Raw genomic sequence first — 25,311 nt, 5'->3', positions numbered from 1 at the left:
GGTTCGCCGCTGCTGCAGTTTCCCGGCTGGCCGCGGTCACTGGTGCCGGTGCTCAGGCGCCCGCAGCCCTTGACCTCCGGCCCCCGCGAGCCCTAACCCTATAGCGCAGGTAGGACGGGCCTGGCTAGGTCAGACCAGAAAAGTGTCCCTGGCACGGGTCTCCCGCTGAGGGCGGAACTGGAACCGGGTCCCCGGCCGCTACTGACCACACGGACATGTGTGAGCGCTCACTAACTGCCGGGGATGGAGCTGGGCATATAGGGAAACTGGGGGACTGGCGCGGGTTCCAGGCGAATGGACTGTGGTTTGGGATCCGATGTGCACACCCCCGTCTCAGGCCTTGGAAGATGGAGGCTGCTGTTTCCACCTCAGGTCACCGCCCCTTTGCTTACGGACTCTTGCAGAGTTGGCTTGAGCTTGGGCTGCGTGACATAGTGGTTGCTGCAGACACCCCAGGGCCACTTTCTGACGAGTACCTTGGGCACGTGACTTCACCCCTTTGAGAGTCAGTGCCCCCTTGTGTAAAATGAGGGCGCTTTACCTGAGGGGATTGCCGTAAGGTTGGAATGAACCTGCATGTGTGTCATGTGGGAAGGGCGCAGTCAGTGGGGCCCGGGTTCTCTTGGAAAGCAGGTAACCAGCCTTGTCCCTGAGGCAACAGCCAGAGGGCGCCTGTACTTTCCCCACGCATGGCTGTTAGCATTTAGGGCCTCTGGGGGATCTCCTGTGGAGGTCCCTGCTTCTCACCACAATCTTGAGGGCCTTTGGAGGATCTCCTGTGGAGGTCCCTGCTTCTCACCACAATCTTTAAGGATTTCCTATGGAAGGTCGCCATTTCTCACCACCGGTGACACCACCAGTGTCACACACCTGTAATCCTAGCGCTTTGGGAGGCCGAGGCGGGTGGATCACGAGGTCAAGAGATAGAGACCATCCTGGCCAACATGGTGAAACCCCGTCTCTACTAAAAATACAAAATTAGCTGGATGTGGTGGCACATGCTTGTAATCCCAGCTATTCCGGAGGCTGAGGCAAGAGAATCCCTTGAACCCGAGAGGTGGAGGTTTTGGTCAGCCAAGATCCAGCCACTGCACTCCAGCTTGGTGACAGAGGGAGACTTTGTCTCAAAAAAAAAAAAAAAAAAAAGACAAAGTCCTGTAGGGTAATGGGGGCTGAAGTTAGATTTTCTTGCTTGCATTTCAAGCTTCTGAACCAAGGACTTCAATGTCACCTGGACTTGGATTCACATCCCAACGCCTTCCCCTCCTAGCTCTAGGACTGCGTAACCTTGGCCAAATCCCTTAACCTTGCTCAGCTTTAATTTTTTCATCTGTAACATGGGGCTAACATTCCACAATTGTCAAGAATTAAATCAGACATTGTAGATAGAGCACTTAATAGTTGGCATTCAGTGGCAGCAGTTACCATTATTTTTGGGTGTGGAGTCTGAGCGTGTGCAGTTTGGCTTGAACAGCCTTTTGACAGTGGCACAGTTGGTGCTTGTGTTAGACAGCAGGGCAGGGAACTCAAAGCCCTCGGTTTTCTGGTCAGATTGGTGGGCCACAACACTGGTGACCTAAGTCTAAGGAGTCTTTAACTGAACAAGGCAGATTGAATCATCCAGGTGAGGACCAAGAGGCTAGGGCTCAGCTGCCTCCACATTTTGGGGCATAAAAGGCTATACAAACAACCTTTACTGTAAGAGCAAGGAGCAATTCAGGGAAGGCACTATGTGGTAAGGAATAGAGGCCAGACTTGGATTAAGAACAAAACAAAAGGGTAGTGTTTGTCTTTAAGTGGAGCCTTGGACTCAAAACAGGACCTGAGCCCTGTGGATTTTTTTATTTTTTATTTTTGAGATAGAGTCTTGCTCTGTCACCCAGGCTGGAGTGCAGTGCTGCGATCTCGGCTCACTCCAACTTCCATCTCCTGGGTTCAACCGATTCCTGTGTCTCAGCCTCCCTAATAGCTGGGATTACAGGTGCCAGCCACCACTCCCAGCTAATTTTTTGTATTTTTAGTGGAGACAGGGTTTCACCATGTTGGCCAGGCTGGTCTTGACCTCCTGACCTCAAGTGATCCACCCACCTTAGTCTCCCAAAGTGCTGGGGATTATAGGCGTGAGCCACCTTGCCCGGCCCTTGTGGATACTTTCTAGGTGATTTGAGGAGGAAAGGCACAACTGTGTCTCCTGAAGTTAACAAGCACTAAGCTTTCCCAAGTAGTGAAAAGTCAAGGCCCTGCTTCTCTCATTTGTTAATTCAGCAGAATGTCACTGAGAGCCTTCTGTGCAGCAGGCACAGTGCTAGGCCGTGAAAGAGACAGACGTGTCCCCTGGACCCAGGGAGGAGATTACAAGTGATACCCATCAGGCCCAGACCCTGCTGTTGGTCTGCAACCTCTTCCCTCAGGCAACTTGTTCTGTATCAGGAGAAAGAAATAATTATCTAGAGAGGCAGGTGAGGCACTACTCCTAGAAGACTGGGACAGCCTGGTAGAGGGTCTAGCTTGATCATGTGACCATTGGAAACCATTTTAAGTAGGAGGTTAACAGGAACAAATTAACGTTTAAAATCATTTTCATATGGCCGCTGTGAAGCCTATTCCACCAGCAGTCTCTCAGCTAATTCCTGGTCCTGCTCATTCAACCCAGTTCAGCTCATATCACTTCCTGAAGAAACTAGATAAGAGTAGGACCACTGATCATCTTCACAGCACTAGTCCTGATAGCTGAATCTTAGGTCAGTTGTTAACATCTGTGACCTCTGCAGGGAGAATGGCAGGGCTGAGTTTGAGCTACATTGTTTCCCCAATGCCTGCAGCAGAGCCAAGCACAGTGGGAACTTTCAGAAAGCACTGGTTGAAGGAACCCTGGAATCCCTGGGACTTAGTGCCTAGCACATAGTAGTTGCTCCTCTAGAAAAGTTTCACCTTATGAAGTACAGCAAGGTAAAATACAAGCCTGGACCACTTCCCATGTGGTATGCAGGGAAGAGTTGATGGGGCAAAGGGTCTGGGGCTATAGCCCTAGGAATTTCAGGGATCCTGATGATGGCTCTGGGATCCTCCATCTCATGGATCCTGCTTTTTTCTTTGCAGGCTCTGATGCTGGTCTCTGGTAGAAGAAGGTTGCTCACAGCTCTGCTGCAGGCTCAGAAGTGGTCCTTTCAACCATCCAGAGACATGAGACTAGTGCAGTTCCAGGCACCCCACCTGGTGGGGCCTCACTTGGGCCTGGAAACAGGGAATGGTGGAGGAGTTATCAACCTCAATGCCTTTGACCCCACGCTCCCCAGGATGATGACACAGTTCCTTGAGCAGGGAGAAGCCACCCTGTCAGTGGCAAGAAGGTAAGTAAGTGGGCAGCATCGCCCTGAAGCAGCTGCCCTGGTCCCCCTGCACCCTCCCACCCCATCCCTGCTCTGGGAAACGGCACCAACAAGTAGCTCTTTTGCAAGTGATCAGAGTAACCCCACCTTTCCTTTCCCACATGTTCTCTTTAAAGATGCTTAGAAATCTTATATAACAACACCTTCAATTTTCAGAGGGGAAAACTGAGGCCTAGGGGAGGTGATTAACCATCCCAAGGCCATACATTTGGTGCTGGAACCAGGACTCTGTACTTCATCATACTGCCTCCTCTGGGAGTGGAGTCCTTGACTGACAGGTCTGGGACTAGGGGTCCTAAAAGGCATCTATGTAGCTAGGGGAGTGATTTAGACTCCTGGATCCTGCAAGGAGAGAGGACTGCAAAGAGGTTTTCTACAATACAGTTGTTCCTGGGTTTGCACTGGATTAGGTGAGAGTGTCCCTGAAGCCTGGGGCCCTGTAGAATCTGGTCTAAGGAGTTGATGAACAATAAATTAACAACACTTTAAAGATGTCATTTTCATCTATTAAAATGGGAAAAAATACAAATATTTCCCAGCCCACAGTATCATTAACTGTATGTTCCCATATTGCCATATTCTGCAAAGATTGGAAACAACCTCATGCCCCTCATTAGGGACTTGGGTATATCTCTATAGAGCAGTAATATGCAGCCACAAGAGAAAAAGAGGATGCTCTCTATGTATTGTCACATATTGTTACGGAGAGATCTCCAAAATCACTTGTTTTTTTAACAGGTCTAAATAGTGTGCTATCATTTCCATACAAAAGGGTGTGAGAAGAATATCTATAGAGTAGCAGTGAAGAGCCAGGGGAATAGGGTAACTAGAAGGGGAAAGGGAAACCTTTCCATGTTTTCCAATTTGTATCTTTTGAATTCTCTTACGTGGACATGAGTTACCTAAGGGGAAGAGGAAATCAACACTGGATAAATAACAGCCCTGCTCTGATATCAAAGGACAGTAGCTGGGCTTGATTTTCACACTGACTCTGATGATTGATAGAGCTAGGAAATCATTTCAAAAAGCAAAACCTGTAGCTGCTGCAGGATCTGCCCAACTTGCCTGGGATTTGCGACCTGTTCCCATCCAGGCCGTCTCACTTGCTCTGGTCTCTACAGAGCCTTGGCTGCCCAGTTGCCAGTCCTACCACGGTCAGAGGTAACCTTCCTGGCTCCAGTCACGCGGCCAGATAAGGTGGTGTGTGTGGGCATGAATTACGTGGACCACTGCAAAGAACAGAATGTGCCCGTGCCCAAGGAGCCCATCATCTTCAGCAAGTTTGCCAGCTCCATCGTGGGGCCCTATGATGAGGTGGTCCTCCCACCAGAGAGCCAGGTCAGTGCCTCCCCACTGCTCTCCCTAGTCACTGGGCCCACCAGAAGGGTTTTCTGAGCTCAGTATTCAGCCTACTGGAGCCACCTCTCACTCAATAGTGCATTCAACAGAAACTCTAGGCAATTATACACAAAGTAATAACACTGGCCTTGGAAATAAAGTTAATGTACCTGTTTTCCCAATTACAAAAGCAATACACCTTCATTGTAGAAAATTAATAAAATAGAGATAAACATTAAAAAATTACATCACCCATATTCCCACTACCCAGGACTCACAATATTAATTTTTTTCTGTCTGTCTTCCCAGCGTTTCTCCACTCCTGTATATGTTTATACTGTACATATACTTACCTTTAACTTAAGACTGCATCAGAAGCATTTTTCCATGTCATTAAATACTCTCCCTGACGTATTTTACATTACCATGGAGTTTTCTGTTGGACAGGGTAGTTATATTCCCGAGTAACTTACTGCTGGATGGTTATTTCCAGTTTTTGTCTCCTATGAATAAATGTTGCAATAAACATCCTTTTCTAAACACTTTGCATGTCCATTAATTATTTTTTTGAATGAACCCTTAGAATTTAAATATGTCAAAGTATAGACAGTTTTTCAAAACTTTTGAAAAATTCTGCCAATTGGCCTTTAAAAAAAATTGTAAAAGCAATTTACGCATTTACCATTAGTGTATATACCCTTACTAGCACTGATTACTTTTTCTCTCAAATTTTTATTTTAGAAATGTCATGGAAATTATGGAAAAGCTAAGAAAATAATAAAGTGAATGCTCAGATACTTTTTCACCTGGTTTCATTGTAAACATTTGGCCATATTTGCTCTTTCTCCCTTGCCTTCTCCCTGCCCACCATATGGCAAACATACACTTGTGTGTGTGTGTGTGTGTGTGTGTGTTTGCAGGGCATAGGGTGGAGAGGACCTTTTAAAACATTGCAAATACTAAGACGATTTAGTCATAAAAACTTAAATAGGCATCTTCTAAGAATAAGGACAATGACTTGCATGACCATACTACCATTATCACAACCAAGAAAATTAACTTGAATAATATTTAATATGTAATCCAGTTGTCCCAATTCCCAATTGGAAGTACTGCTGACTGCCCCAAAGATGACTTTTAATTTCGTTACTTTGTTTGTTGCCCCATGATCAACCAAGGCCACACATTGTATTCAGTTATATCTCTTTAGTGGTTTCAATCTAGAACTGTGTTCCATAGACTTTTTCTTAAAGGACTGTATTAGTTTGTTTTCAGGCTGCTGATAAAGACATACCCAAGACGGCAATTTACAAAAGAAAGAGGTTTAATTGTACTTACAGTTCTATGTGGCTAGGGAAGCCTCACAATCATGGCAGAAGGCAAGGAGGAGCAAGTCACATCTTTCATGGATGGGAGCAGGCAGAAAAAGAACTTGTGCAGAGAAACTCCCATTTTTAAACCATCAAATCTCATGAGACCCACATTCATTATCACAAGAATAGCATGGTAAAGACCTGCCCTCATGATTCAGTCATCTCCCACCAAGTCCCTGCCACAACACGTTGGAATTATGGGAGCTACAAGATGAGATTTGGGTGGGGAAACAGAGCTAAACCATATCAAGGGCCAATTAGTAAATATTAGGCTGTGAGTGTCATATGGTCTCTTTTGCAACAATTGAACTCTGCTGCTGTAGTATGAAAACCACCAGGGGTGATACAGAAATGAATGATGGGGTTCCAATCCAACTTTATTATAGCAGACCATGAGCTGGCCATGGTTTGCCAACTCCTGACCTCAAACAATCCTCCCTGCTGTTTCCTTGAAGAGTCCAGTTATCTCATAGCATGTTTCACACCCTGGGTTTGTCTGGTTGTTTCTTCATGATTAGTGTCAGGGTAAGCATTTTTATCAATTCCACTGGGAAGCTCATGTCAGTCCCAGAATTTGACCACTTGGTTTACCTGATGTTCACTAGATCCCTCCATTGTGAAGATGCATTTCCATTTTTGTAATTAATAAGCAATCTACAGGTGGTAGTTTGAGACGTAACTATCTTATTGCCCCATAGCTTCTCATCCAGGGATCCTGTGGTCATCCTTACTGAATCCATTATTGTACGAGGATTAGAGAACAATGACCTTTTTGTTGTTTTTCTGAGATGGAGTTTCGCTCTGTTGCACAGGTTGGAGTACAGTGGCATGATCTGTGCTCACTGCAACCTCCGCCTCCTGGGTTCAAGTGATTCTCCTGCCTCAGCCTTCCAAGTAGCTGGGATCACAGGCATGTACCACCATACCTGGCTAATTTTTTTTTATTTTTAGTAGAGACAGGGTTTCACCATGTTGGCCAGGCTGGTCTTGAACTCCTGACCTCAGGTGATCCACTCGCCTCGGCCTCCCAATGTGCTGGGATTACAGGTATGAGCCACTGCACCAGGCCCAGAAGAACAATGACTTTTCTAAATCATGCCTTCTGTTTTTATTGGCTGGCATTCTTCTATGCAGAAAAGCTGCCTCCCTCCATTTTATTTCTGTGTCTTCAATATCACTGTGAATTCATGATTTTTGTTTTTACTCAGTTGTTTGAAATTCATCATTTACATTCTTTAGATGACCTCAGTTTGGCCAGTGAGGGGCCATTAAGTTGGTTCCATCCCCACCACTTTTAGTATATCCTTGCTTTCTGGCTAAGATGTTCCAGTCTCATCATGTACTGTCTGTCTTGGACCTGGAATTAGCTTTTTCCCCAGGAACTCGGTGCTTCTTAGTGGGGCATGGTATAGAGACCAACATCTGGATGTCAGGTGTACTTACTTATACCAATTCTGCTTATTATTAGATGCCAATTTTAAAAGCCAAATTATATCTATTTTGTAGTTGTACTTTATGGACTATTGGAGAGGCTATTTTTTCATGTTTTGTGGCCATGTGTATTACCTTTTTATGAATTGCTTACTCAAGTCCTTTGTGGAATGTCAATCTTCTTACTAAAGTGAGTTAATACATTAAAGCACTTAGAGTAGTGCCTGGCACAGTACGGTGACATATTGCTAGGTGGTATTACTTCGTATGTATCCTTTGTTGCAGGTATCCAGAGTGACTTAAACTCAGACCCCTGGACACACCAGTTCCTCTTCTGCAGTCACAGTGGGGTGGGGACCTGTGCCTGCATCTCATGACGCTGTCTGCCACTGCCCAAAATGAATGTATGGGTCTATTAGTCACACCTCCCTTGTCATTCACGTCGCTCTGGTTCATGGTGATGGCAAACATGGGCTGGTAGCCAAGCCATACTGACAGAGATCCATGGTGTGCAGCCTCCCAGCATAAACAATGGGCCCAGAAGCCACTGCGGCTCACTGCTCCTCTCCCGCCCTACAGGAGGTAGACTGGGAAGTGGAGCTGGCCGTGGTCATTGGAAAGAAAGGCAAGCACATCAAGGTGAGGTGGAAAGGGTGGGCTCCCAGGCCAGAGTGCAGCAAAAGCCCCAGCTCCTGCCTCTCCTAGTGCTGACCTCACTCACCAACACACGAGTGCCAGCTGTCCCTGACACTAGGAAGCGGTCAGCCTCCTTGCTCCCTGACGCTGCCTTGCCCTTCACCCACCTTCGGCTGGCTCTGGCTACTAACATGGGATAACGGCTTTGAGATCCTTTGCTATAAGGGTTGGTGTCACCCGTGATCTCACCTCCTGTATGGCCAAATCCCCTGCCCCCATAGGCCACAGATGCCATGGCCCACGTGGCCGGCTTCACTGTGGCTCATGACGTGAGTGCTCGTGACTGGCAAATGAGACGCAATGGGAAACAGTGGCTGCTGGGAAAAACCTTCGACACCTTCTGCCCTCTGGGCCCTGCCTTGGTGACCAAGGACAGTGTAGCAGGTAGGTCCCTGGTGCTTGCCCCCTTGTGCCTACCACTGCACAGATGAACAGCACTCCAGGGAGGAGTGTGGGTTCAGGTACTTGTGCACCTGCCCTCCCTGGCTGTCCTTTCACTGCTGACTCCATATAGGGCAAGTCTCTTATCCTCAGCCATGAGTTTTCCCATGGGCTTCCTTCCCAAGCCCCCTAGAGGGAACTCGACTGCAGAGGATATGAAACTGCATGCATGAAGTAAATTACAAAGAACTCTGAGCTGATGGGTGGATCAGACTTCCTGTGGCTGCCACCATCTGGAACAACCTTTAAGTTGAATATCATGGAGCACAGCTATCGCAAGGCCCAGGCATTTTCCACAGTACAGGAGATGAGAGCCAGTGGGATTCACCCAGCTACTGTGGAAACAACAGCAGTGACCACACACAGTGAGGAGAGCGTGCCAGGACAGAGGCAGTGGCCCAGAGGGCAGAGCGTAGCCTCTAACGCACAGCCACCCACAACCGTGGTGGAGGTGGGGGGTGTCCATGTGGGCCAGCCTTGCCAGGATGCTGAAAACCCCAGTGCCTCACAGCACCCCATGCAGAGTCCTTGGCAAAGTTAAATTGTGTTTCAGCTGCTCTACTTAAGGGGGTAGAACACAAAGACCACGTGCTGGTTAGCCAGGATGCTCTCATGGTAATCCATCCCCTGGCAGCTTCCAGTACACGAGGCTTCATTCCCTGCTTGCGCCATTACCTCACTGCTCTATCAATGTTGAGTCTTTTTGTTTTTTTGAGGTAGGGTCTCTGTGTCACCCAGGCTGGAGTGCAGTGGCGCAATCTCAGCTCACTGAAGCCTCAACCTCCTGGGCTCAAGAGATCTTCCGCCTCACCCTCCTGAGTAGTTGGGACTACAGGCATGCACCACCACGCCTGGCTAAAGTTTTGATTATTTCACTACATTCTCCAGGCTGGTTTTGAACCCCTTAGCTTAATCAGTCCTCGCCTGCCCTGGCCTCCTGAAGTGCTGTGATGACAGGCGTGAGCCACCACGCTTGGCCCTGCCAAGTCATCTTTGTATCTACAAGTGTCATCCTATACTGTAGACAGATGCCCTTTTTTTTTTTTCCAAGACAAAAACGCTAGCCATTTTTCTCTCCCCCTTCGGAGTCTGGAACATCCTCTCAACTCATCCAAGTGACTACTGCCTGGTTCTCTTGGTGGGGATACAGGAAGTTCTAACATAGAGCACTGAGTCAGTGTAGGCACAAAGCCTTTTCACCTGGCAAGTCACGAAGGCCCCCTACGGTTGTGTTTATGAACTATGGGACGTTTGAGGTGGGGAAAGGGATAACTTCAAGGTACCATTTTTGCATTTCAGATCCACACAACTTAAAGATCTGCTGCCGAGTGAACGGGGAAGTGGTCCAGAGCAGCAACACCAACCAGATGGTGTTCAAGACAGAGGAGCTGATAGCCTGGGTCTCCCAGTGAGTGACGAGGCCTGTCCTGCCAGCCCCGCTTCACCTGCCACACGTGGAGGCTGATGCGAGCCCTCCACCCTTGGCTGTGGCCACCTCAGTCAGCCCCTGGTTTCACCGGGTCCTCTTCCTTTGCTCCAGGTTTGTCACCTTTTACCCAGGGGATGTCATCCTGACTGGGACCCCCCCAGGTGTTGGTGTATTCAGGAAACCTCCTGTCTTTCTCAAGGTAGGTTAGCGAAAAGGAAAGAGAGCAAAGGCCCCAAAGGCCTGGCAGGCTTGGCTCAGACTTGAGAAGTACAGGCTTGTGTGTATGTAAGTGAGTCTGACAGAAGGGCTGACACCTTCATGGCCTCCTGCTCTGTTGCAGAAGGGGGATGAAGTCCAGTGTGAGATTGAAGAACTAGGTGTCATCATCAACAAGGTGGTGTGATGGCTCCTGCACAGGCCCTCGACATAGGAGGGAGGCATCTGCTCCCACTCAGCCTAGCCCAGGGAAAGGCCCAATGCCAGGTGTGGGCAGGGGCCAGCCCTGCAAGCCTCTTCTTCTAGGTAGAAGGGAGAAAGAAAACTCTCTTCAATAAACTCATTGGACCAGAGCAGCAGCTTGGCTTCTGCTACTGTTTGTCTTCTTTTGGGCTTTGTTTCATGGGACAAGCGGGGGCACTTTTGTGGGACCGAGGAAGAAGAAAGCAAATACACACATACACGTATGCCAAAAAGATACTGCTGGGCTTGGGAAAAGACAACACCACCAGTCCCCTTGTTTATTATATCAAAGGAGGGAGAAAACACGAAATGGCAAGGGACAACCAAGCCTCAATGATTTTATAGACCAGCTAAGGGTTTGCAGCCTCCTGTCTGTCTTCTGGCTCTAGGACACAGCTGTGTAGTGCAGCTGTGAAGTGTCAGCACAGGCTCCACCTCACAGTTCTAGCTACAAATGAACTGCCGGATGAACTGTTCTAGTTTTTCCTGATTGTCCCGGCTGGCAAAAGTAGAAGACAGGTGGAGCCTGGGGCCTGCAGGGCTCGGCATCTGCTGCAGAACCTGGGCCATGGAAGATGGGCCATGAGTGCCCTCACCACAGGGACTGTGTCCACAGGGCCCAGGGGCCAGGCCTGTCCACCAGAAACCTGTCTTGAGACCTCTGGCCCCTTAGGCCTCAGTGTTTAAGTGCAAATGCTGCCTCAAAGCAGCCCCAATACCCCACCTAGAAGGATGAGCCAGTGATTTGGGAGACCAAGAAGCAGGAAAACCATCCACCTTCTCCAACCCATCACCACATCTATTGCTGGAAGACACCAGGTAAACCCCAGGGTCTTAATGAGGCACCATCAGGCCAGCCCTGTGGGGTGGTGGGACATAGCTGGGTTTTCCTGAGCAGCTCTACTGGGGTGGGAGCAGGACAGGAATATGGTGACATTGGTTCCTCTTACCCCTAGGTCTCTGAAGGTCCAGATAGCACTGATGGCGAGCTTTGGGTCCACACATTCTGAAAAGAAGACAGAAGTGAAAGCTCTAGGTAGGGAGGACAGGGAGCCACTGGGCACAGACTTCTCTCCTCTCATTTAAAGAAGGAGCCCAGGGAGGGATAGAGCTCAGACTGGACAGAAGACCCTCTGTACTCTGCAGCCATCATTCCTAGAGAGGGCTGTCACTGTCCAGCAGGGGACAGCAGCCACCAGCAAACACACCCTTGCCTCCAGGAGCCTTGGCTGACTGCTTGGGACTCACCAAAGATCCCTTCTTCCTGGGCAGTGGCCTGGAGGAACTCAAACAGCTGCTTTGTGTAGCCAGACTCTGCAGAAGAAAGAAGACCTAGACCTGGGGCCCCGCAGAGACAGAGCCTGCCTCGAGGACTGCAAGGGAAGAAGGGCCTCACCAGTATCGGGCAGCTGGCCCTGGCGGAGGAAGGCGGCAGCCTGTGCAAAAGCCTTGAGCAGTGGGCTGAGCAGGCGGCAGAGGAAAAGGAAGAAGTCTGGGCAGCGCAACTGCTGGCTGAGCTGGAGGGGACAGGTCGGGGTGAGCACAGCTCCCCACAGCTTCCTACCACCTCCCTCCAGGGGCAGCTTCTTCCAACACACCCTGAAGTACCGGCCCTCGGCCTCTTCAAAGCCATCACTGTCACTATCAGTAAAGTCCCCACTGGGTTTCCACAGCAGCTTTCTGCTCATTCGCCGTCGTCCTGTGTCACAGGCTGCTCGGGAGCCTGGGGTCTGGGTGCCATGGAACCATTGTTCTCTGACAAGCTGGCCAGAGATCAACCCTACACCCCCAGACCAGGTACATGCAGGTGAATCCAGTAAAACCAGACCTAGAGAGCCCAAGAGGATGCCCAGAGCCATGCCACACCACAGCACCTGCTGGGCCAACTTGCAGTCAGAGGAAGTGAACACCCACCCTTAACGGCAGCAGCCCTGTGGCCAAGAAACGTGTGCAGCAAGAGGTGTGTAGACAAGCTCAGAGGCACACATGCCAGTACTGTCCAGAGAGACATACACGGACCCACATAGACATACACACATAGGTGGCCATATCCCAAGGCCCAGGGCGCAGAGGTGCGAGCTAGGCTTCCCCATTGCAAGGCCAGGGGCTTCCCACCCCCACAGCACACACAGGGCAGAGGAAGAGCCTGGGGCAGCTGGCACTCAGGGTGGGAGGCTGGAGAAGGCCAGGCCCCAGGCAGGGGTCTTGTCTCCAACGGCCCTGCCTACCTCCTCAGCAACCAGGAGCCCACATTGGATGAGCCGGTCCAGCACCTCCTGACAGTAACTGTAGGAAGACTGGCAGGGCTAGGGAGAAAAAGGGACCCATGTGGCCTCATGTGAGCCAGGCACATGAGCAGGGGCCTAGCCAAAGGTAGGGCAAGGCCAGACCTACCACCCACGAGATTTCAGAGGTGGTGCTTGGGCAGGGATGGCCATTCCTACCACCAATAGGTGAAGGCCTAGGACCAAGTGGGCCATAGGGGAGGCCTGACCTGCAGGAGCAGCAGGTCTTGCGGCAGCAGGTGCATCAGCAGCAGGATCTGGCGGTACAGCTCGTTCTGGCTCAGCAACTCTATGCCCTGCAGCTCCCAGAGCCCCTGGGGTGGCACTCTGCCTACCAGCAGCCCCCGCACCGCACAGGCTGGGGGAGGAGGGACTGTTATGAGGAAGGAGCTGTTCCCTTAACACCTGCACACACATCCCATCTACCCCTCAAGACTCACCGCCCACAGCCTCACTCAGGAAGACGGGCAGCAGCTCCGCACTCAGCCGTGCCAGGTGCGCGAGGCCTGGGCCGGGTCGTGGCACCACCAGCAAGTCCCCCTGGCGGATGCGTAGCAGGGCCACGTGCGCCCGCAGCAGACTCAGTGTGTGCTGCAGCAGGCTCCGCAGCTGACCAGAGAAGCCTACATCAAAGCCACGCAACAGTATCTCCTCCGTCAGCCAGGAGAACTCCCCCAGGAGCTGCGACAGGAACACGCCCTGGGTGGGCAGAGCAGGACTGAGCAGGAGGGCCACACCCTGCCCACTAAGGTCCCACCATATTGCACCTCCTACCTTCTGGTGCTTGAAGAGCAGCAGTGTCGCCATGATGGCCGTGCTCATCACGGCAGAGTTCGCCACACTGGCTGGGGTGGGGCAAGGCAGGACAGCGGGTGGAGATGCTGGTCAGGCATTGAGGCCCAGCAGCCTAGTCCCTCCATTATCAGACATCCCCACTCCACCCCAGGGAGGGGGAACATATGCCCAGAGCAGTGAATTTATCACACAGAGGCAGAGAGCCAGGCCAGGACCTGGAGGCCCTTCCCTGGGTCTCATCATGGGGCCTACACACCAACCCACAGCCTCCACCACACAGGGGCACTAGAGAAGATACTGATGGATCTCCCTATAAGGGCCCTCTGCACAGGCGCTGTGCTAAGCCCCTTACACATATCATTCCATTCAATTAACACCGTCCCCATCCATAGCTAGGGAGACTCCACTCAGAAGGCAGGGCTGGGTGTAGCCTTGGGAAGCAGCTGCGGCCTCCTGTGCTCAGGCCGTCATCTGTGTCCATGCAATTAACTGCTCCCTCATACTGGCCCTGGCTGCCCTGCTCCTCCTGCAGGAGAAGGGTTCCATTCTTCTTCAGATGTCCCCGAGGTCCCACAGAGGAGGGCAGCTCAGGTGCAAACACTCACATGGAATGAAGGACCTTGGAAACTGGCTGACCCAGAGAGAGGGGACAATTCAGGGACCCACCCCCAAAGGCCCAGATCTGGTTCACCCTCACCACTCAGGACATGATGGCTCAGTCTCCTGACCAGGAGCTGGTCCTCTTCCTTAAGGGCCAGGAGGGGCCCAGTTATGGGGGTCCACTCCTGCTCCTTCTCAGTGTCTGGGACAGCAGTACTGGGACAGAGACATAGATCACAGAATGAAGGCACCAACCTAAAAAGAGTTGTGGGGAAGCCCAGGGCTTTCTGAAAGGTGAGGGTGTTTCCCCCATCCCAGTCCCAGGACAGAGGATAGCATTTATAAACCCCAGCCCCTTCCAGGCCTCTGTGCCATATCCCACACGCTGACTGTTAGCAAGGCCAGTGCCTGGAACTATTCTAGATCACCCCAGGATATTTGGTGAGGGAGGGCTGCTAGTGTGTTTGTGTATGTGGAGGATACATAAGCTGATGCTGACAGGCTGCATGCCTGCCTCGCCCCTGAGACCACACGCTCCCTTGCGCCTACCATTGGCCCAGCACGATGGGCTGCAGTAGCTGCTCCAGGGTCTGCCTGCTGCCCCAGCAGCTTCTGGCACTGATGGTGTATTCCTGCCCAGGACAAGGCTATTAAGTGACCTGCTTGGCCAACCAGGAAACTTGCCCACAGCCCACTGGAAGTAGGCAAGGCTATCCCTGCAGTGGCTTTGAGGGCCAGGCTGCCAGGAAGCCCAGGACAGACCTCCCCCGCCCCAACAGGTAATCCCATCCTTCCCCAGCTGGCTCCATACCTGCAGGGAGAAGGGCTGAGCTAGGTGCACCCGGGAGCAGATCTGACGGCTGCAGCCCAAGTGGCTGCAGAGGCTCCGCAGGACAGCCAGAGCTCCTGTCCACAGCCCGAGGGGGACTGAGGCCTGCAAGGAGGGAGAGGATAACTGTACAGCCTCACCGGGGGCATTGCTCTCAGGTGGACATCAGGGCTGCCCACCCCATCCTGCTCTCCAGGGGTATCCTCAGGTCCCAGCCTGCTCAGTTTTATCTCAGGCCAAACTGGTGCATGACCTTGCCCTCCCCAACTTCCTCTTTTCTTATCCATCAAACAGGGAAAATCCCTCCCTATCAAGGTCTTCAGAGGATGAAATGAGAAGATGGTAATGGCCCTGGCAGGTGCTGCAAGATGACTATACGGATGATTCCTTTGAAACCCCCACGGCTCTAAGAGGGACTCAGCCACAGGACACAATATTGTGCCTTCTGTCTGGAGCTGGTGTCCACCTAGGGGCCCCCTGCCTTATCAGGCTCTGCCCAAGGGGCTGGAAGATCTCACACTCTCACATGGTATATGTCACATGGTGCATCCGGAACCACGTCATAGGTGACAGCCACTGGTACCAGCAGAGCATCTGGGATGATGCCCACCTGGACTGCCCTTACCACAAATCCCAGCCAAGCCTGGCCCAGGGCTGACAGCCGTGGCCCCAGGGTCCCAGGAGGTTCCTCGAGGAAGATGAGCAGGGGCTGCCCACTGACCAGCAGCTGCTCTATGACCTGGAATAGGAGGGGACAGCAGGGGTGTTAAGGCCAGTGCAGAAGCAGACCCCTGTCACCTTAGCCTGGCCCATACATAACCCCTGGGGGCACTCACTGCCTGGACCACAGCCCTTGCAAGGAGCCCCTCGGAGCTGTCCAGGGAGAGGTTGGCCTCTGAGGGCAGGAAAAGTCCCCCAAGCTTCCTCAGCAAAGCTCTGTGGGACATAGGGCAGAGCCTGATAAGGCAAGGGGCTCTGAAGATGAGAATGAATAAAGGGCTAGCGAGAGTCTCAGCTCCCCCAGCAACCGACTGTGTCCTGTTTGAATACCCTGAGGCAAAGCCATGGCCCTAGGGCCTGTGGCTGACGCCTCCATCTAAGCCCCACAGGCTAGACTGCTGTGTGGCTGGGAACAGAGAAGCCAGGAAGAGGGCCTTTGGCAGGGAGCTGCCACCAACACAACCCCAATACACACCCCCACCCCAGCCTGCGACTTCTCCCGTGTGTGTCTAGAGACACAAGGTTTTTACCTGAGGGCAGGGGAGCAGACACGGGAGTCCCAGGCCACACGGAGCACACCCAGGCCCTGGGAGAGCAGCACAAAGGGCAGCAGGATCCCATCCAGGACGGTTTTGTGAGTAGAGAGGAGGACAAGCGGTGAGCCCTGCTCCAGGGAGAGCCAGAGGGAAGTGCCAGCCTGCCCTACCCTGAGGACACAAGCAGCCAAAAACCCAGGGCACCCCCGGAGGGAGGGAGGGTTCAGCTGAAGAGTTCTTCCTCCGAGCACATTTCCCAAAAGCAAAGAAGCCTTTCCAAAACTTCTGAGGTAACTGCACTGATGCACTGATGTAATGGTTGTTAAGACCATGATGAAAAGACATTAGAGGAAGCCCCATGGGAGCAGGACCATGAGACATAAAGGGAAGGTCGGCAAAGAGCAGTGGATTTTTCCCACCAGCTGATGGGGACTGTGCTGCCGTATGGCTGGGAGCAGAGAGGCCAGGAAGCAGGACCAGATAGGGGCTATTCCTGACTTAAGGGCTTGGCCCAGCCTCTGCTCCTCTGCTTCTCTGCTCCTGCCATCCCCATCCCAAAGAAGGGCGGGCCTTACCGCCTGGGCAGCCTTGTGGACCATCTTCATCTGACCCTTGTGGAGTTGCACATTCAGGAAGACGCAGTTCAGGAACCGTAGCAGCGCCCAGCTGAACAGCCTGGGAGTGACACTGGGGCTGAGGTGCAGCAAGGGGCGATGCTCACCCCATGTCACCTTGGAGGGCTGCCCAGTGCTCCTGTAAGGCAGGCCCCATCACTATCCTCATTTTACAGAAGATGAAAGTGAGACTCAGGGAAGCTACAGAACCGCTTCATGGTAGAGAATACTAAGAAGAAGCAGTGCTGGGACTGTAAGTTCTGACCCAGGGTTCATGCCCACCAGACGCTGCTACTCTCCCAAGACCTCATGGTGCAGCTGCCTCACATCAGAATCAGAGCATCTGCCTCCATTTACTCTAAAGGACACAAGAGGAACAAGCCTCTCCCCAGGCCAAACCCACCCTGGTCTTTGCAAACTGCCACGAAAGGTGGAATAACAGGGAAGAATTAGTGATAGAAGAAGGAAAGGGGATAACTGAAGGAGGGAAGTCCCTGGTGGGCAGGCAGGTGGGGCCGTCCCCCCAACTCAACAGGAGGAACAGCTCTATTTATTTTTGGAGACAGGGTCTCGCTATCTTGCCCTGGCTGGAGCACAAGGGCACCAACTTGGCTGACTACATCCTCTGCCTTCTAGGCTCAAGCAATCCTCCCACCTCAGCCTCTCAAGTAGCTAAGACCACAGGCACACACCACTGTACCCGGCTAATTTTTAGGAGAGATGAGGTTGCCAGGCTGGTCTATTTTGCCTAGGCTGGTCTCGAGCTCCTGGGCTCAAGCGATCCACCCACCTTGGCCTCCCAAAGTGCTGGGATTACAGGCCTGAGCCACCACACCAGCCTGGAACCTTTAATTGAAGACAGACACATAGCTGTAGGTAGCAGGGAGGTATGGTGGATAAGCAGCAAGTCCCATGTGATGGCTTTTATCATTCTGTGAAGCATGACATGGAGCATCAGTTGACAATGGGTAAGTCCAAGTAGGAGCAGGCTGGGTGGGAGCCCTGGAGAGTGCCATGTGTCCCTTTGACATTTGCACTTAGCAAGGAAACCAGTCCATTGGTGTGTTTCTCTGGCAAGGCTAGCCTACTCAGGTGCAAAGAGAAGGCAGACAGCAGGGAGTTGTGCCCATAACTCCCTCACAAGAGCATTATTAGCACCCTGAGCCTGGACTCTCAGCTAGACTCGGAAGGAAGGAAACACAGAAATGGAGGCTGATGGCTGATGTCAAGGTAGGCAGATTAAGGGACTAGAAATGAAATGAGAGCCCCCAAGCCTGGCTCCTTTTCCTCCTCTTGGCCCTGGCTTACAGTCTCTTCATCCCCTTCCTGGTATTCTGTCTCAGCCCTGCTCCTTCCTTCTTGTAGCCACGTGTATCTCTGTTTACCCCTTCGTTTCTCTGGAACAGTGCCCTGCATGTAGCAGAAACTCAGACCTGTGCTGGGGGAATTTGGGGATGGGAGGTGGTGGTGAAGGTAGCCACAGCCCACTCTGGTAAACACTCTCTAGCTCCCCAAGAGGAAAGTCCAGCATTTCCCCAAGCCTGGCCAACACCCACTCTCCAGAAGGACAGAGTCCCCAGCCAAGGGGTGAGTGCCCCTCAGCACAGTTACCTGACCAGGAAGGGACACGGTGGGGCCTGGATGTGACCCAGGATGCGCTGTACCTCTTTCTTCACAAGGTCAGGCGCCTGGCCTTCCCCAGCACCTCCTGGGACCCTCCCTGAGAGAAGGTTCTGCACCCTGTGAGGGGATTGGGAGACGTGGTATCAGCTGGGGCAGGGCACAGCCTCCAGTCTTCACCCTCCTCTTTAAGGAAGAGTCTCAGGCAAAGCTCATGCTCTAGAAACTGTGCCCCAGCCTGCCCTCTCAACCATCCCTACCTAGTGTCATTTTCATCCCATTTGGGATCCCAGAAGTGCCAGCCAGACCCCAGTCCTTGCCTCCTCACCTGGTGCTTTCCATGATCTTCTGTGGGGCACCCTGGCAAGGGGGGATGTGCTGCTCCAAGGACCACAGGAAATAGCAGAGCCTCCGAACCAGCCAGCCCCGAAACCTGGGCACAACTCCCAAAGCAGGAGGGAAGATCATTCAGAGAGGGCTCACCTCCAGTAGGGCTCACAGAGGGCTATTCAATCAGAAAGGAACCATATCCCAGTCTCATGTCCCAGGAACACCTGAGCAGGAAGAGGAACAGCCTACCCAACTGTGCCCCATTTCCACCCCTCACCCTGCTGAGTTGGGTACAGGTTCACAGCCTGACACATGGTGGGCAATCCATCCATGCTCACAGAAGGAACTGCAGGAGAGCTCCAAGTGCCCCTCCCTGCAGACTTCTGTATGGAACAGAGGACGGGGCCCTTCTTTTTCTATCAGAGGAAGAAAATGGCACCTAAAATCATGGCCCCAGAAGCCCTGCACCCAAGGGGCCCTGTCCCCAACCTTGCTCCACTCTGTAGCTCTGACTACCTGGTGTTCTCCTCCTTCACCAGGATCACATTGCAAAAGCCTAGGTCCCTTATGCTTCTGTGGAAGAGGGACTCCTGCCAGAGAGGGGGAGAGATAGCATGTCCTGGAGGGCCATTGCAAACTGGCAAAGAAAAGCCCCTGTGCTGCCCCTCTGGTCTCTGCCTGGTGGCCTGCTAAGTCTTCCAGGAGAAAAGATTACAGCACAATATTTCCCAAAAGGTGTTTGATCCCAGATCCTGTGCTGGCCCAGGAAAAAGGGGCCCATGCTAAAAATTGAAGTGCTGTATCCTGTACAGAATCACCCTCTTTCAGAGTGGCATAGGAAAGTCTCCAAGAAGTTATCTTCTCAATAGCAGAGAACATGGAGCTCGGGTCTTCATTAGAAATCTGGGACCCCTCACCACCATCACATGGCATGAACCAAAAAAGAGTTCTTCAAGCATGCACCAAGGGCTGGGGAAGTCTGAGTGGGTGATGTCCCCACAACTGAACAACAAAACTCACACAGGCATGATGAGACCCCAGCCCTCAGGGCACACCCTATCACCACTTAGGACCCTCTGCACTTCCCCCACCCAACTCTCCCAGGCTTGGGAGCAAGCCATAGCCCAACCACACAACCAATACCAGTGCATCCATTCCCCTGAAAGACAGAAGCAGAGGCATGGGGCAGGGAAGAGCCAAGCTCGGAGGGACACAAAGGAAGCAGCTCCCCAGAGCTTTGGCTCCCAGAACCAAGCTTCCTGGTTGGGGCCCGGCCCTACTATCACTCACCCAGCTCTTGGGGGTGCAGGTCTGGCAGCAGCGACCCACAAAGGGACGATACTTGCCCAGGAATGGCGTGACAGCCTCCAGCTTCATCCGAAAGCCTGAGGACCACAGGCTAGTCTGGAAAGAGCAATGAGGAGAGATGAGAGGACTCAAAGTCCTTGGCAGGAGAAGGGGAAAGATGGAGTGAAAGAGGCTCTAGGAGTGAGGGGCACAGCAGAAGGGGTAGCAGAGCAGAGGGGATTTGAGGAATGGGAGGAGGCACACTACCTCTCGGCCATTGGGGCTGCTCCTTGGTTTGGTTTGGAGTCTGCTTTCCAACATGGTGGCAATGAAAGCCTATATGATTCAGGAACCAGTCACCTCTGCCACTCCCCTTCTCTCCACAGAAACCTGAGCTAGGAAAGGTGCAAGGATGGAGCCATATGAAACCTGAGCCATAATCCAGGGATTCCTGGGGTAACTGCAATACCCTACTCCCAGAACAGACATCACTTAAGCCATCAGCAGTGAGCAGAACCTAGGGTGGAAACTAGAGGCTGGCTCAGATCAAGGCCCCGCCCCACACCCAACTGGTCCCACCAAGGAGCCAGCTGTCCTCAAAAGGTCTCACAGTATCCAGGTCAGGGGCCGCCTCAAGCCAACGTGGGTGGGACTGCTGTCTTACCATCCACACCCATCCTGCCATCTCCTAGCACAGATACGGGCTGCACTGGAGATGCTGATCCTTTCTGTGCAGAGAGAAAGAGTAAGGGCTGGATTGGCAGGAAGGAGGCATGAGACTGCCAAGGAGGAAGAAGACCATCACCATGAGGCCACCAGGTCCTACTCAGCTGCCCTTTCCCTCCCCACCAGGAGACACCCCTGTAACCACCCAAACATTATGGGAAAGTGGGCTGGCTAATAGAAGAGGGACAACTGGGGGTCAGAACACAGAGACCTACTCACAGGGAATGAGCATCTAGTTGGAGACAATCAATCCCCTCTCACATGAACTTTCTCCTCAGAAGACGACACTTGCACCTCCTCAACCCCTCCTTCCCACCACGATATTTCCCTGAATTAACAAATATCTATGTTCCTTAAAACAGCACTGAATCCCTCCTGACTCAAAAATTGGGGCCTAAAAGCTCCTCTTCCCTATTTTCCAGCATGACCCTGATGAGTAGACTGGTCTAATCATATTTCTCCATCCCCACCACACTGTGATCAGGCCCAGCTGGGAGCCTCTTCTCCCTTCCCAGCCACCCACCCAATTTTGTACAGGGCTCTAAGTCCATGTTGCTTCTGGTACACCCTCTAGGCCCTCCCTCTCCTCCTTGAATTCCCCAGCCCAAGCCTCCCAGGCAAGGAGCCATACGAAGCCCTCCTCCAGGGCTACAGTTTTACCTCCCTATGTGATCAGAGTGTCCTAAGGGCAGAGGCTCATCTCTGTATGTCCGGCTGTCTGCCCTCCGTGCAAGAGGGGACCAGAAGAGCCAGCTGACCCACGGTAACTTCCTCCCAAGAATTCCCCAGGTGTACTCCTCCTTTCCCAAGTCAGCTCACTTTCAAGCCATGAATCCAAATAGTAATGGGATCAGGATCCCTGCAGTGCTCAGGGTCTGGGGAGCCGTGGGAGGCTCATCCCAAAGGCACTCGCTATTTTGAAAATGTTTGCATAGCCCCGTTCACAGACACATGGTACAGGAAGGCTACAAACACAGGCCTGTGGCGAGTCCTGCCTACTTTGCAAGGAGGATGTCTGTCCCCTAGCCTCAGATCACCCCCAGTGCCCAAATCTAACCCCAGTAGGTCTGTGCTAGCTCTACCGAAGCAGAGTAAAAGCCAGGGCGAGGGGTAATCCCCATCTTCCAACTAACTCAACGACTCAGCTCAGGACTCCTATGGCAGAGGCTGCAAACTGGCACCCCAGGGAAATTCAACTCATAGGTATATAAAGAGACAGATAGATATAGATATAGATATTTGGCTATACAACATGCTAAAACCTTATGAATTAAAACCAACATTAACACCAGAGGGCTTGAGATACACACACACTCTTCCTTTTTTTAAAACAAGGTTTCCACTCGCGGTTGTCATAGAAAAAGCTGAGCTCTGGCATCTCTGAGCACACACCCCACAGGGCCCAGCTGCCTGCCACTGTCCCTTTAGCCCAGCAACAGGACCCCTCCCATTTGCCTCCATCTTGACTATCACTGATGCCTGGCCTCGTACACATCTGGGCGTTCAGCCCTTGATCAAGGGTAAAACTCTAAACCTGCCCCCATGTTTGGAATGCCTGTGCCCTACAGAAAGCCTGGAACATGGCCTCGGCGCCCCACAGTCCCCGCCCAGGGCCGCTCAAAATTCTGCTCCCTCGCCAGAGCCATGGCGGGCGCTCCCAGAACTACCTCAAGATATTCGCAGAGCACGTACCCCACGTCGGGTCCTGGATGCCCCCTCTGGATGTAGGGGGACAGGATGCCCAGGACGAGGCAAAGCAGCGCTCTCCACCGCCGCCCCCAACACCACACCCCAGAGAGACTCATTCACGCCACAGGCCCTGCTCGGCCAGCGCTCCATCCCCTTCAACTCCTGCTGGGTCCCCAACAGGCCACTCAGACCAGGCTCCTGAAAGAGGAAAGCCCCTGGATGGTTCCGGTCGGGGTCTGACAGGGCCTTGGCAGAGAGCGGCCATTGGGAGTCTCACCTCACACCAGCCGCCAACTCCCGCCAAAGAAGCCGCCCCGCGAAGCCGCTGGAAGGCTCCAATTGCCCACCTCCTCGCGACCAGCTCAGAGGAAGCCCCGAAGCCAATTGGGAAGCGCAGTTGGGTCAGAAGCCCCGCCCCACGCAGCGTGCCTTCGTAGCTGGACGTGGACACCTGACCCGCGTTCTGGGCGGGGCCTGCTCCGCCTCCCAGTCAGCCCAGGCCGTTGGTGCGAGGGTGATGTTGCAGCATCCACGAGGCGCCGGATGACCGAACCTCAAGCAGGAAATCAGGCCGTCTTCTGATAAAGAGGTTCACAGGGCCCACGCTCCTGCAAGCTGGGGTTCTAGCAAAAGTCCCAGTTGGAGACGTTTAGAAAGCAGAGAAGATCGTCAAGAGCAGTTGCAGTCATGAAAAACAAGTCAGGCCCCGCCAGGGTCATTTCCTTTGTTAATGAAAACTCTAGACCTCAGTTGGGGACCTTGCGCAGCCGCGAGGTGCCGAGGTTTCAGCTGGGCCTGTGGCCAGCGTGTTCATTTGTGTGGTTATTCCATTAACACCAGACTCCTGTCTCGGCCCTAAGGTCCGCGTGAACAGAGATCTGGGTTCTTTCATGTTTTGACTGTGTTCCCAGCACCCAGCAGGACACCAGCCAGTGGGAGGCAAGCAGTATAGAACAAAAGAACGCGCGAATGACTGTCTCTCTGTTCCTGCCCCCATGGAAGGAGCCCACCTGACATGACAGAGGATTCCACAGTGTCACAGCATGTGACACAAACGTGCCGGAGCAAAGCCACACGTGAGCCTGGCGGGACCCAAGAGAGCACAGAACGTGTTCACATCCCTCCCTCCTCTCTGACTCACCTACCCTTATGTGACTTCACACTCTGCCACTCCAGCATGTAGCCTTTCTCTCCCTTTGTGCCATTTCGTGTCTATCCAGGCTGGGTGTGGCTCCATTCACGTTCACCCAGATTTGCAGTGTCCTCCCGGTACCTGCAGAATCTATTTTGTACCTCGTCTTACCTTTCTTTTTTATCACGGTCCCCTATCCACATTGAGATCCTAAGACTCAGAAGCTGAAAAACAAAAAATATAAACCATTTAGAAGTTGTAAGTTGCCCCCTAACAGGGCAGACTTGAACTTACCGAGGGCTGATGCCCGTTAGTTCTAGGAACACCATCTGTACAGGCAGCTGAGTTTTGCCATTGTGAACAGGTCCCCACCTCTTACGTTCTCATGCTGAGAAGTAGCCCCAAGGCAGAGGCTTTAGACTAGAAGTTTGCATGGATTGGCTGTAGAGAGGAGGCCCAGCAGCTCACATAGTTCAGTTCGCAGGTGTGCGGCCTCTTCGGAAGAAACATACTTTGTTTTGGTGGTGGTGGAGGTTGTTTGCTGCAATTTGGACATTTAAAAAGAACCATTCCTCTCAGACCTGGATTGGGGCACCAAGAACTCAGTGTGCTCTTTCTCCTTCAAGCAGTTTGCAGGACAGGCAGAGCTGCAATGCAGCAAGACCTGCAGGCCAGCCGCCATGCCCACTGATGGTGACCTACCCGACCCTGAGAGAAACAGAAACTGATTTGGGGTGAGCCCTGCCCAACCTGGTCTGGGCTTGGTGAGCCCTATCCTGAACTCATGCCAGAACACATTACCCAGATGTCCTGATGCAACCATAACTGCCTGCTCCCAGAGGGACAAAGGCCCTCCCTTTGGCTGGGGACAGGTGTTCCCCGAAGGTACTGACAGGCGTTTTTCCTGTACATCATCTGGAGGAAAGGACTTAGGCTGGCATTAGAATTGGCAGGGGGCTCCAGCCTGTCTGTCAGGGGACCACCAGGGGGGCTAAGAAAAGGAGATGTGATGTTTAATTTTAGGTGGGATTAAAATCCCACCTTAACTGGGATACCCAGATACCCAGATAGTTGATAAGGCATTATTTCTGGGTATATCTATGAGGGTGTTTCCAGAAGAGATTGGCATTTGATTCACTGGACTGAGTAAGGATATTCACTTTCACTCAATGGGGGCAGACACCATGGAATTGGTTAAGGGCCTTGATAGAACAAAAGGCAGAGGAAAAGTGAATTTGCCATGCAGGCTCTCTCTTCTCTCTCTTTCCCTCTCACCCCCCACCTCCCGCTTCCCCCTTCCTCTCTTCTGCAGCTGGGATGCCCATCTTCGCCTGTCCTTGGACATCAGATCCAGCCTTCGGATTCTATAACTTGTACCAGCGGCATCCCCACCCCCAGGTTCTCAGGCTTTCACACTTTGACTGAGCTACGCCACCAGCTTCCCTGGTTCTCTAACTTGCAGAAAGCATACGGTGGGGCTTTTCAGCTTCCATAATGATGGGAGCCAATTCCCATAATAAAGCTCATCTGTCCCTCTCCGTACCTATGCTCTTGGTTCTGTTCCTCCATTCTAGGCTGTGGTTTACTACAAT

At 52.4% G+C, this 25,311-nt stretch overlaps 2 protein-coding genes across 2 annotated transcripts; one reads left to right on the top strand and one right to left on the bottom strand.

Annotated features, from left to right (window-relative positions):
- Window positions 1-21: 21 nt before the first annotated feature.
- On the top strand, window positions 22-10,666 carry LOC105707359 (fumarylacetoacetate hydrolase domain-containing protein 2A). The gene is made up of 8 exons (XM_021671737.2): window positions 22-109; window positions 3,100-3,350; window positions 4,511-4,727; window positions 8,111-8,170; window positions 8,449-8,611; window positions 9,968-10,076; window positions 10,209-10,296; window positions 10,438-10,666. The coding sequence occupies exons 2-8, from the start codon at window positions 3,106-3,108 to the stop codon at window positions 10,498-10,500; spliced, it is 945 nt and encodes a 314-aa protein (XP_021527412.2). The 5' UTR covers window positions 22-109; window positions 3,100-3,105; the 3' UTR covers window positions 10,501-10,666.
- Window positions 10,667-10,712: 46 nt separating this feature from the next.
- LOC105707365 (glycerol-3-phosphate acyltransferase 2, mitochondrial) lies at window positions 10,713-22,959 on the bottom strand. The gene is made up of 21 exons (XM_012438320.3): window positions 20,440-22,959; window positions 20,176-20,289; window positions 19,402-19,475; window positions 18,884-18,988; window positions 18,547-18,675; window positions 16,897-16,996; window positions 16,316-16,449; window positions 15,902-16,001; window positions 15,592-15,804; window positions 15,048-15,170; window positions 14,786-14,868; window positions 14,334-14,452; window positions 13,616-13,686; window positions 13,282-13,540; window positions 13,051-13,199; window positions 12,785-12,862; window positions 12,155-12,286; window positions 11,953-12,073; window positions 11,805-11,870; window positions 11,507-11,562; window positions 10,713-11,117 (listed from the first exon to the last, which is right to left on the bottom strand). Exons 1-21 carry the CDS (start codon window positions 20,491-20,493, stop codon window positions 11,001-11,003), a joined length of 2,397 nt encoding a protein of 798 aa, XP_012293743.3. The 5' UTR covers window positions 20,494-22,959; the 3' UTR covers window positions 10,713-11,000.
- Window positions 22,960-25,311: the final 2,352 nt, after the last annotated feature.

Source organism: Aotus nancymaae, unplaced genomic scaffold (genome assembly GCF_030222135.1).
Source record: "Aotus nancymaae isolate 86718 unplaced genomic scaffold, 86718_ANA_hifiasm-v0.15.2.pri h1tg000030l, whole genome shotgun sequence".
In the NCBI taxonomy this organism is placed as follows: Eukaryota; Metazoa; Chordata; class Mammalia; order Primates; family Aotidae; genus Aotus; species Aotus nancymaae.
This window is presented reverse-complemented; position numbering and strand designations above follow the sequence as displayed.

Excerpts from the sequence above, each read along its gene's own strand:
- LOC105707359 (XM_021671737.2), top strand. The coding sequence starts at position 3,106 with ATGCTGGTCTCTGGTAGAAGAAGGTTGCTCACAGCTCTGCTGCAGGCT. Across the intron at positions 8,171-8,448 it reads AGAAAGGCAAGCACATCAAG|GCCACAGATGCCATGGCCCA; the intron begins GTGAGGTGGAAA and ends CTGCCCCCATAG. Across the intron at positions 10,077-10,208 it reads CTGATAGCCTGGGTCTCCCA|GTTTGTCACCTTTTACCCAG; the intron begins GTGAGTGACGAG and ends CCTTTGCTCCAG.
- LOC105707365 (XM_012438320.3), bottom strand. The coding sequence starts at position 20,493 with ATGTTGGAAAGCAGACTCCAAACCAAACCAAGGAGCAGCCCCAATGGC. Across the intron at positions 16,450-16,896 it reads TCCACAAGGCTGCCCAGGCG|GGCTCACCGCTTGTCCTCCT; the intron begins GTAAGGCCCGCC and ends TCCCTGGAGCAG. Across the intron at positions 16,002-16,315 it reads GTCTGCTCCCCTGCCCTCAG|AGCTTTGCTGAGGAAGCTTG; the intron begins GTAAAAACCTTG and ends TATGTCCCACAG.